Genomic DNA, 12,128 nt, shown 5'->3' on the forward strand with positions numbered 1-12,128 from the left:
GTCTTCAGACCCGCTCCCCCGCCCCCCCCCCTTGCATGGTTTACATATTTTAATTACAGTGCCGCCCCGGCTGGCACGGCCTCTGATGGATGGCGCCCGGCCGAGTGGCAGGGTGGCAGTGCTGTGAAACATGGCATCCGACCACGCGCCCCTGCTCTCCGGAAAGCTCTGGCTCCCACCCTGGAGGCGGGCCCACGAGGGGGCCAGGAGGGGAGGCCAGACCGCAGGCGGGAGCAGGGGCGGCGGGGGGGGCAGGCACGGGGAGGCGGGCTCTGGGGTGGGAGAAGGGCTCAGGTAGGAGGCCGCCACGGCTGATTCCCACAAGCCAGCCGGCCGGCGGGCGGTGGGCTGAGTCCTGTTCTTGCAGACACGCAGCCCCACGGACACTCCTTATCGGTGTCAAATTATGATAAATGGCGCCGGGGAGAAGTTGCTGGGTGGCAGCTGCCGCGCCGCGGCGGGAAGCAGGTATTTTTAGCGCCGTGCCTGGGCCCGGCTCGGGTTAATTAATCATGCTCACAGCACTGCGTAGGGTTCTTGGTCCCGGTCCCCACCTGCACCCCAGCCTCGTCCCCATTCCCCAGCCTGGAGAGCCAGCGGCAGCGGTGGGCGTCTCCCACAGCTGGAGCCGCCCTTGACGGGCACTGGGCGTTCACGGGGGATGCCATCCCAGACTCCCAGGGCTCGGGCCCTGCACCTCCCCCTCCTCTCGTCCTCCTTCTGGGCCTGTTCCTGCCTCGGGGCCTCTCCACTGGCTGTCCCCAGGTGTCTTCTTTGTTCCTGACTCTCCCCAAGGGCTCCCCCGCTTCCCAAAGCCTCCCCTGAGGACCCCTCTCGCCTAGGCTCTCCACCTCTTTGTCCTGTTCACTCCCCTCAGAGCACTTGGACCAGCCCAAGCCACCGTCTGTGCTCACTGCTTTACTTTTTTCTGGTCTGTCTCCTTCTGCTGAAATGCCAGCGGCTTGAGGACAGGGGTCCCCTCTCTTGTTTGCTCTCTTACATCCGTTGCCCAGCTCAGCGTGCACAGGGCAGGTGCTCCGTCAATGGCCTTGACCACGCGGCTGGATGGATGGGTGAGTGCAGGCTGGAGGGAGGCCCTCTGTGCGCTCGGGTTTTAAGATGCCGTGCGTCCAGATTGCTCTTGTTGGTAGGGGCACATCTGGGGAGACACAGGCTGTGAAGCATCCTCCCCCAGGCCAGCAGCCACCTGGGGAGGCCCAGGCCCAGACCCAGGCCCAGGGGATTCTGGGAAGACAATATGCCGGGTAGGACCGACGACTACCTTCTCTGCTTTGGAAGTAGCCAACCCCACACTCTCTGATGTTGCTGAGAGATTGCTCTGAACTTGTGTGTATATATATATATATATATATATATATATATATATATATATATTTTTTTTTTTTTTTTTTTTTTTTTTTCTTGGCCGTGGAAGCAGAGGGGCTGGTTTTAAGGGATTCCTTGAAGAAGCTGCTTGAAAGTGGACATGAGCAGCTCAGTTTTGGAGGGTGAGCTTGGCTCTTTCACGCGTTTCTCCTCCAATACAGCTATGCGTTGTGGAAGCCACAGTTGGTCATCTCTCCTCCCCTTTCTTGCTTGGGAACAGAACCCCAATTTGGTGCTTGCATGGGAGGCCCGGTCCAGCCCCAGGAGGGCCCGTGATCAGTCAGAGCCAACTCTGAGAGCTCCGGCCCCCCAGCCAGCACTTGGGTTAGAAACAGGACGTGAATGTGATTCTAAACGGGATGTGAGGAGCTTTAAAGGGCCCCCTCACTTTTAAAGAGGCACGTGAAGGAGTGTACACATGTCCCTTTTCTTCACATATAGAGGCAGAGGCGTGGGCAGGGGCACATGACAGAGCCTGGGAGGGGTGCTGATCCATGTGGGCGGGAGTGTCCCCAACCCAAGACCTCCTAACACATGCCCACGCCTGAGACCCTTCCCATGGAATCAGGAGGGATCCGATTCTCAGGGGTGGGATCTGGACCTCTGTGGGGTTGGTAGCCCCCCATTATCCTGAGTCACAGGGAGCCTGTGAACTGTGGGAATAGACCAAGGACAGAGAAACCCTCCTGACGGACGTCCGAAGCCATTTCTCTTGACACCCTGAAGAGGACAAACAGACGTGTTGTCTGTCCTGGGTTACATGGAAGGGAATTTGTGAGGAAGGCACAGGCCTGGACTGCGAACCTTCTAGGACACATGTGTCAAACACAAGGCCCGTGGGCCAAATCCGTCCTGCCAGGCCTTGCAATGTGGCCCGCACCGCGCTGTCATCACTGCACTCCGCTGCGTTTCCATCACAATGACAGTTTATGACTGTTCAGTAAACCATTCGGCCCGCGATTTAGGCTGGATTTTAGATTTTGGCCCCTTCTCTGATTGAGTTCGACACCCCTATTCTAGGAGGTGGACATGCAGAGCACGTGCCCGGTGGCGAGTTGCCCCTGCTGAGGCCCCCAGAAAGTTCGGGAGCTGCCCAGCCTGGCTCCTCCGTTGACAGAGGCTCAGGGGGAATATGGTTCCCCCCGCCCACCCCCCCCCCCTCCCCAGGGCTCTGAGGAGAAATGAACTGAAACCTCATGAAAAAGCACCAGCGAAATTGAGGAACTGCTATTCCTTTTTTAACTTTTGCTACTTTTCTTTCATAGCTCTGGTTATGATTTCCAGCGTTCTCTGTGGGAGAGAGACAAAGAGGCTGAGAGTAAATGGAGAGAGAGAGAGAGAGAGAGAGAGAGAGAGAGAGAGAGATCACAAGATAGAGACACATTTTTTCTTTTGCTGATTCAAAAACCTACTATGGGCTGGCCCTGTACACACCCCCCCCCCCCACCCCCACCCCCCATTACACCACAAGTCTGCAGGCTGTTTACATCACCTTCCCAGTTCCCCTCTGGATCTCAGGTCTGGGAATCAAGAGGGTGCTGTTCCCACACGGACCAGTAGGTGTCATCGTGTCAGAAGGAAAGCCAGGGGAGCTCCTGGATTTGAGAGCTCCCTATGAATGCAACCTCAATGTCATCCAGTTTTCTAAGTGCACCAGGGCACCAGGCAGGACACTGGGGGTACGTAGGATGAGAGATGCACAGTCCCTGTCCTCATGTAATTTCCTGGGCGGCCTGGAAGGATGGGTTCTAGGTCACAGGAAGAGGGAGAAGGCGGTAAGTGCCTGGGGAGAGGTTTAAAGGAAGGCCCGTGTGGACCTTAGAACATCAGAGACCTCAGAGAAGTTGCCCCCCACTTTCCCACGTACAGCAGAGACAACAGCCTCGGACAAGGGAGGTGGCTCGCCTGGGGTCACACGGCAATCCCAGACATCAGATCTTCTGACTCCTAGAACAGTGCTCTTCCCACCAAACATTCTGTTTCAATATTTGGGTTTGTTATCCCATCTCGAGATTCAAAAGCACACCTTAGTTTAGTCACGAACTTCCCTGCAAAGTGCCCTCAATGGTGCCCACTGCAGGTACTCTAGGACCTAGAGTCTAGGTGGGCCATCTGCATCTCGGGGAAGGCAGCTGTCCTCGCCATGGGCCCTGTGGTTGCAGAGTTGGCTCCTACAGGTTCGTGAGGGCCAACTGAGCGTATCTCTTCCCAGAGACATCCTGTAGGTAGCCTGAAATCAGCCATGGTGGCGATACTTACACCATGGAAACTGGCAACAGCTATAAATCAGAGCTCTTATTTTTCCCCCTCCCAGGGAGCTGCATACCACTGAATTAGTATTCAGACTGTCTAAATAAGGAAACTGAGACTCAGGGAGGTAAGAGACACAGCTGTAGGTGGTGGAGCTGCCCCCCAACCCAGGTGGTCTGATGCGAGCATGCTCAGAGGTGGTGGCATCCGAAGGTCTCAGAGCCACTTGGATGGGGAGGGGTCTACATTGATTCCAGGCTTGTCACGTGGATGCTGGCATGGGTGCTGCCCCAGGGTGGTGTCATGATCCAGATGACAACCAGTTTGAAAGAAATGATAACTAGTTCAGCTTTGGATCACATTTGAGGCACACTGGAGAGATGTTTAGATTCAGAGACCAGAGGAGAAATCTGGGCAAGAGATTGAGATGAGCAAGATAGATGTTTGTCCTTGACTAAGGTGACCAGACTTGAACAATTTGTCCCAAATTGTTAAAAATTGTTAAAAATCGGGACCGTCCCACCAAAAGCGGGACGTCTGGTCACCTTATTCTTGACTAAACCAATTAGAAACATTTCCTTCCTTAGAGTAATCAGATAGGACGTGTGTGATTCACTCTCTACGTGTCTTTTCTGGCAGTTGGGCAGTGGAGACCATCCCGCTTGCCACCCTCGCACCCTGGTCCCGGTGCAGAGTGAGCATTCAGCGAGCACCTGCAGAATAAATGAATGACCTGTTTTTACCCCGCACATCCCAAGTCAGCACTGCTGTGGACCATACATCAAAACCTCATTGCATTCCTCGCCGCTTCTAACATTATCTAGAATTCTGACACCATTATAGGAGTATGGATTGGAATCAGAAATTACTTTTTTTTTTTTTATAGCATTTTAGAGCTAGAAGTGGATTAGGTATTATCTATTACGATGTGCTTGTTTCACTGATGAGGTACTGAAGCCCAGAGACCATTCCGAGACCTCCCCTCCCAGGGTGGAAGACCACCCAGCCTTGGCAGCCGGTGAGTCTGGCCTGGCCTGCTTTGCTTTGGCTGGTTGACTTCCCTGCCCTGGGCCGCGGTCTGTCTCTGAGGCTAAGGGAGAGATTAAACTCTGGTTCTGGAAGGGTGATGAGCTCATCAGAACCCGCCTCTCAGGAGGGACAACTCAATACCTCTTGGGTGGATGAGCACACAAAGCTCTGGATAACCAACCAATGGGACTATCATATGAAATGAATGGATTGTGGCTTTGCCTCCTGATTGGCTGAAGGGGCCCTGATGTCACAATATGCGGGCTTCTCCACTTCAAATGATTGTGTGTCTTGTCTCTAGCGTTCCCCCATCCCTACCCACCGCCCCAAAACTCCACTGGCCTGGCAGGTCTCTTAGCTCCCTCTCCTTGTCCCAAACGGGAAGACTATGGAACCCCTCTACCAGGCGGGGTCCATTCTCATGAAGGTGAATACCTTACAAGGGAAGAAGATGGTGGAGAGCGGCCTCCAGTCTGGGGACTTCTCCCTCCCCCCGTCGTGGCCCTCGGGCCTCCCGCCGCCAGCGGACTTGGAGGTCCTGCAGCAGAAGGTGGCCGCGGTGCAGCGGGAGCTGGAGGACTTTAAGAATGAGGCCTTGAAGGCCATCCACTACCTGGAAGACGCCTTCCGCGAGATGCATGGGGCCCTGGCGCAGCAGGAGGAGCAGGCGGCCCGCGTGAAGCAGCGGCTGCGGGAGGAGGAGGACCGGGGCGTCGTGCGGAACAAGGTCCTCACCTTCCTGCTGCCCCGGGAGAAGCAGCTGCGGGAGCACTGCCAGCGGCTGGAGGGCATGCTGCTGGGCAGGAGTCGAGAGGCGCTGGGCCTCCCCAAGAAGGTCCAGACCAACTGAGGCCTCCCCACGCAGGAGCTGCGCTTCTAGCGAGGAGCGAGTAGAAGGTTTTTTAAATGGAAGGACAGACCCTACGGCCTTGTCCATTGGCTCCCCTTCCTCCGTTTTTGTTGCTTTCCTCCTCCTACCTAAATAATACCTTGCCGAGAGGCCAAAAGACCCCAGTATGTTCTTTCGGTGGAGCTCCATTGATCCAGCATCGTCAGAGAAGGAAGTGTCCTTTAGACACCTCCAGTTCCCACCTTCTATTTTCCTGTTTGCAATGGTAATATTGCTCTAGTGTATGGCATGTTTGTTTTTAATCTTCTTAAACTGATTGTGTTGAACAGCTTCGCCTTTCTTTGAATGACTCAAGGCTCTCGTGACTTGTTACTGAAGGCCTGGGCTCCTGAGAGGGGCCCATCGCTCGCCCAGGCACCACACGGCCTCTGATGGCTTTATTTTTGCGGCTCCTATCCTCGCCCAGCTGGCGTTTCTCCTGCTTTCGCTGTTAGGCTGTCGCATCCTGGCTGCCTCTGCCCGCCTCTACCTCCCCTTTAGTTAGTCTGCCGCCTGGCAGATCAGACGCCCAGAGCTTTTTAGGACTCCAGACGAGCTCAGCCCACGGATGCTGTGACACCTATAGGGCGGCGCTCTAAAGAGTGAAACTGGTGTTCGCCTTTGACCTGTGGAGCAGGAATCGTTTGTGTACATTTCCCAGGCACCTTTGTTCCCTGTTGGGAAAAGCTGACCCGGGGAGGAGGGAAGGGGTCTGTCCTTTACCCAGGTCTCCACGTTAGCAAGTGGCAGGGCCGAGGTCAAGTCCAGGTCACCTGAGCCCCCTTGCCATTGGGCTGCCCCTTTGGAAACAGCCACCTCAGGCGTTCACAGAGGGTTGCGACTGTCACATGGGTGACTTGGGGGTCAGGGTTCCTTGGCTGTCACTGTGCCTTTATTTCCAATGAGCCTTTCCGTTTCACCGAGTCACATCTCCTCTCTTTGGTCCCCCAAACACTGCCAGACCACAGGGAATCTCCCAGAAACAACGGAAGTGAGCCAGGTGGGCTCGCTAAGACCACATGTCTGAGCCGGATGCAGTCCCCAGGCATAGGCACTGGCAGTGATGGAGCTGCCTCTGTATGCCAGGCAGTGTGACCTCTCTACTGAGGGACAGCGAGAGAGAGAGAGAGAGAGAGAGAGAGAGAGAGAGAGAGAGAGAGAGAGAGAGAGAGAGAGAATGGGGTGGGCTGTGCAAGAGCTGATCTTTCTTCCAAATGCCCCCATCAGAAAGTCACTCCCCTTTTTTGGGACAGGAGTGATGGGAGGGAGAACCCATGATGCTGCCCGAGTGGAGGCCCCTCCGTAATGAAAGGAATGGGACAGGAGGAGAAAGAGTTAGACTGCAGCCATGTCCTTCTCTAGCAGCAAAGGATGGATGCTGGCGGGAGGCAGATTTCAGCCCTACATAAGAAACAAAAATAGTGTTGGGTGCGTCTTATGTGTCTGTGCAGTAAAAGGTTGACTCAGCAAGTGTGGGATGTTCAAATCTTGCACATTTCAAAGCAAAGCCTGGCTCCGGACCAACGCCTGGGAGATAGCCTCCAAGCCCTTGCAATGAGCTGCCTGATAAGAGTTTGTCTGAGTTTCCCAGGGGCCTTGGGCCAAGCCAGATAGTTTCTGCTAACAATGTGATTTATGGTGGGGACCCCGGGCCAGGCGGTATCAGTCTGACTTTTGGAGGAGCGGAGATTGAGGAACAAAGGTCAGCCATGGAGGTGCTCTTTGCCCAGTTATAAGCCACCAATAAAACCCTGCACACCAAGACCCAGGCGGGCTTCCCTGGTTGACAGGGCAACGGGTTGCAACATATTGTTGCTGGAAAATGGATCAATCGTCCCCACAACTCCCCTGGGTGAGGACAACCGGCAGCTTGTGCCTGGTCTCCCCCGGGCCCTGGCCTGTGCTGCTTTTACCTTTTGCTGATCTTAATCTGTATTCTTCAGCTGTACTAAAATATTCACTAAGAATATAACAGCTCTTCTTAGACTGTGAGAAGCGTAAGATGACCCAAAGAATGGTCCTGGGAACCTGTGATGCAGTGTCAGGTGTATGTGACCTTCCATCCTTACTCTCCTCACAGTAACCTGTGAGCTAGGCACTACTGTCCCCATGACAGATGAAGGAACTGAGGCCTGGGAAGGTTAACTACCTTGCCTTACACAGTAAGACTCCAGAGCTCCCTCCCTCGAGCACCACCCGCACCAAAGGAAGGGACTTGGCGTGATGGGCCGGCCCTCTTTGCTTCAAGGTCCCATAGGGTGACCCCAAGGCCCTCCAGATCCAAGGAGGTGAGTCATCCTGTAGTGATCATGAGGAGGAAGCGCTGGAGGAAGAGGCAGGAAGGGAGCTTGTGAACTTCCTGTCTTGGGGAGCTCAGGTGCACTTCTGTCCAGGTTGGGTTAGACAGGTGTCCTGCCTGGAGGCAGGTGTCTCCTCGTGGGTTTCTCTGTCAGGGCTTCAGGTGTTCTTCTCCTCTATCACGGGCTTTTAGCTGCAAGCCACAGGATGCGCCGGCCTCTTTGAGGAGTGTTCATAATGGGACATCTGAAGTAAAGGGTTGGTTCAGTAGTTCAACAATGACATGGCCCTGAGTTGGCATCTCTCTGATCTTCTTTCCTTCCCCCCTCACCACTCCCCTGCAATGGTCACATGATGCTGCTGCAGGAGTTCCAAAATTGTGCCCTTGCTCAGGCGACTTCCAAAGCAGAAAAGGAGTGGCAGACCTAAACCCTTTTCCAGAATCTCCCCACCCCCCTCACCCCAGTAGATTTTCTTTGACATCTTGGCCAGACCTGGCTGGCTTGCTCACCCTAACCCAATCATGAGCAAAGAGGAAAGCAATTGCCATAACTCACTAGGGCTGGGCACCTCAGTTACTTATGATCTGAACAAAACCAAGGTTCCAACAGTGAGGTTGGCTGTTGGTAGGTAACCAGCCGCAGCTACCACAACCCAAGACTTAGCTTTTCTACTTTAAAAAAAAATATTTTATTGATTTTTTACAGAGAGGAAGAGAGAGGGATAGAGAGTTAGAAACATCGATGAGAGAGAAACATCGATCAGCTGCCTCTTGTACACCCGCCACTGGGGATGTGCCCCCAACCAAGGTACATGCCCTTGACCGGAATTGAACCCGGGACCTTTCAGTCCATAGGCCAACGCTCTATCCAAACCGGTTTCAGTTTAGCTTTTCTACTTAATTGACACCAGGGGCCAGGTAGAAGGAGCTCCGGGGAACAGCGTGACCGGACAGTGTGAGAAGCTCTTACTTCACTCAGGGAAGCATGGATTCAGGTCTGGGGGTTGGGGAGGAGGGCCGGACAGAGGTGTGGAGCTACATTAGTGCTGTGGGTGCAAACCCATTGCCCTCACCTATTCTACCCTCCTGTCCGCCACCCTTGAAGTCAGAGGCTTAAGATGACCCAAAGGCTGCTGGGAGAATGTGCAGCCCCTCAGACTTTAGCATAGGCAGCCACTTTTAGAGATGTATTAATAATTCACATGTCACCATCAAGTAAGACATTAGTCCAGATTTAATGAACTGTCTCTATTTGAAAGTGCAAGTCCCTCCCATATGCCAGGAGCCTTCTTAGTCCTGGGCAAACTGGGATGGTGGGTGACCTTGCATTAGACATGAACCACCTTCAGATGATCCAGGTGAGCTGTGGTGGGGTGGGTCACAGCGGGGTCAGGGCAGGAGACACAGACAGTGGATAGTAGTGGCCCTCTCTGCTAGATTGGTGCATCTTTTATTTTTAACCAGAGGCAGCTGGCCTGCCCGTTCTGGGGCAGGAGTGGCTTATTATTATTATTATTATTTTTAAGTAGGGGTTTTATTTATTTTAATCCTCATCTGAGGATATTTTTTCCATTGGTTTTTAGAGAGAGTGAATGGAGGAGGAGAGTTAGAGACAAACACATTGATTGGTAGAGGTATGTGCCCTTGACCAGAATTGAACCTGAGACCCTTCAGTCCACAGGCCGATGTTCTATCCACTGAACAAAACCAGCTGGGGCAGGAGTGGATTATTCTTTACTTTATTTCTCCTCCCCACCCTCAGGTTCTTGCCAATACTTCCAATATTGGCCAGGAGATTTGAGAGGTAGGCCTTTCTGGGCAACTTCTGAGACCCGTGTGTGGTCAGTTGGGATTTCTGATTAGGCCACATCACACAGCTGAGACCCTTGCCCAGGAGCACAGAGGACTCCATGGCCAATGAAGGAGCCCAAGAAGGGGCAGCTTTTTGTAGTTTCTGGAAGATGGGGTTTCCATTCCAACTCTTCTCTCCCCAACTGTGAACAATAAAGTTGAGCAGCCCAACTGCTCACTGCCTTTGAAATTCTAAAACAAACAGAAGGCAAAATAACAGATGGGGTTTTGTCCGCTGCCCATCGCCACAGTTCTCACAGGCTTTCTGCAAGCCGCCATGCTCTGCTCGCTCCTCGGAGCACCCCCAGCAGTCAGGGGGATGCTGAGATGGAAGACAACTGGCTTCATCTTAGAATAACTCTCCTCAGGCCAAGTCCTGTTCTTCTGTGAGCTGGGACGCTTGGGTGAGCAGCAAGGTAGTCAAACACAAGGTACCTGTTGTGGGAACAGGGAACCTCAGCTGCAGCAATGCAGCCTTACCTTTCTCCCCACCTGACACCCAGGCCAGGAAGAGAGCTCAGGGCCGGCGTGGCTGGGTGGAGCTGGCCGTGCGTGCGGGCGGGATGGGAAGCTAGGGTTTGGGTCTGGACACTGGCTTCTTTCTACGCAGCACTTTGCCTCCTGATCTGATCCAATCCATTTGCTAGTTCCTGGAGTGCTGAGACCTGCAAGGCATTTGCCTGACATTCACCAGGTGTAGATCTTGCCTTTTTTTTTTTTTTTCTTCTGTGAAAACAGTTTGGCAGTGTCTCAATGTGTTGAACATAAACTTACCACATGACTCAGTGATTCTACTCCCAGGTGTATACCCAAGAGAGCGGAAAGCATACATCCACGCAAAACATGAATGTTCACAGCATTATTCAGGATGGCTCCAAGGTGGAGCAACCCAAATGTCCATCAACTGATAAAGGATGAATAAAATGTGGTATATCCACTCTACGGGATGTTATTTGGCAATTAAAAAAGAAATGAGCCCAGCTGATGTGGCTTAGAAATTAAGCGTCAACCCAGGAACCAAGAAGTCACCGGTTCAATTCTGTCTTTCTCTCTCGTTCCTGGAGTCACACTAAGTACACACTGGGGGTTCATTTAGGAGACAGCCAGCATGTGAGCCAAAGTTCACTGGTGCTGGCTCTAAAACCAAGGTCTAAGTGGAAATGCCTCCCTCCGGGGCCAGAATCAGGGGTTAGGGGAGAGTTGCAGAGTCTGAAGGTCAGAGCTTGGAAGTGATAGTCCCAGCAATAGAGCACGTTAGGGGCAGCAGAAGAAGTTTCCATGGTTCACTCTTGTGGGCCTGCAGGGCTGGAGGCCCAGAGTGGGGAGTCCGGTGGATATCTTGACTTGCAGACATCCATCCTCCTAGAAAAGGTTCTCAAAGATGCTCTGATAATCTGGGGTGACAAAGAGAGCAGGAAGGCAGGGCCTGTCCCTGAGACTCGGAGAAGGGAAAGAAGCTGGTTCCAGTGTCCTTGGCTTGTCTGGCACCATCCTGGACGGCGATTGCTCTGGGAAGGCCACGGCCTTATTTCTGGGTTTGACAGTTCTGGTGGAGTCAAACCTGTCTCTACTAAATAAATTAGACCTCTCCAGGGCAGATCAATATTTAATGTGGGGTTTAAAAAGACCGACTCAGGAAATGAGTTTAAAAGTGGAGAATTTGCCTTAGGTGGTAATTTCTGAAATACAGTGGTATCTGGGGACAGATTATTCAAACCCAAGCCAAGGATAATATAAAAACAGTTCAACAAGCCGAGTTCTGCTTCCCGGGCATCGATGACTCTGAATCCTTCACGTTTCTGTGTGCTATTCACAGAGGTTTGGTCAAGTTGGAAGAGACCATCTCCTATGAAAGCACCTGTCCCAGTGATAGCAAAGGTCCTATAGCTGCCTCTGCCCTCGCCTGTGGCAGACATTACTAATCAATCCTGGCCTTCTTCCATTGTGAGTTGGTTGCAGACTTATATATTTTTTCCCTAAATACTGTACCACACTCTAGGTAGCCACCATCTACCGGCCAGAGTGCACTTGATGTAAAATTTATTTCCCTTCCTCATTTAGCACAAGTTCCTCACTTAGCAGAGGAGAAGCTCAAGGTTACAGGAGTTTGTGGCTGATCTAGGACCAGGGCCCAGATCTTCTTGCTCCTAAGATATATTTTCTCCCTACTCCTTCATGAATGCATCAGAGGTTGGGGTTCCATCAGGGATTCTTTAGTGACTCCACTGGGAGCAACAGGGACATTTCCTTGAGACGCTTTGAATATATTATATATTTTTAAAGTTGGAAGATTTTTTTTTAAAGTATATTTTATTGATTTTTCTTACAGAGAGGAAGGGAGACAGAGAGCTAGAAACGTCAATGAGAGAGAAACATCGACCAGCTGCCTCTTGCATACCCTCTACTGGGGATGTGCCCGCAATC

The 12,128-nt window shown here is 52.7% G+C and overlaps 1 protein-coding gene across 1 annotated transcript; it reads left to right on the forward strand.

Annotated features, from left to right (window-relative positions):
• The first annotated feature begins 4,284 nt into the window (after positions 1–4,284).
• CCDC182 (coiled-coil domain containing 182) lies at positions 4,285–5,831 on the forward strand. The gene has a single exon (XM_036454210.2). It carries the CDS (start codon positions 5,054–5,056, stop codon positions 5,513–5,515), a length of 462 nt encoding a protein of 153 aa, XP_036310103.1. The 5' UTR covers positions 4,285–5,053; the 3' UTR covers positions 5,516–5,831.
• The last annotated feature ends 6,297 nt before the right edge of the window (positions 5,832–12,128 follow it).

The sequence above is a fragment of the Pipistrellus kuhlii genome, unplaced genomic scaffold (assembly GCF_014108245.1).
Source record: "Pipistrellus kuhlii isolate mPipKuh1 unplaced genomic scaffold, mPipKuh1.p scaffold_m20_p_28, whole genome shotgun sequence".
NCBI lineage: Eukaryota > Metazoa > Chordata > Mammalia > Chiroptera > Vespertilionidae > Pipistrellus > Pipistrellus kuhlii.

Coding starts and splice junctions, on each gene's coding strand:
- CCDC182 (XM_036454210.2), top strand. CDS start 5,054: ATGGAACCCCTCTACCAGGCGGGGTCCATTCTCATGAAGGTGAATACC.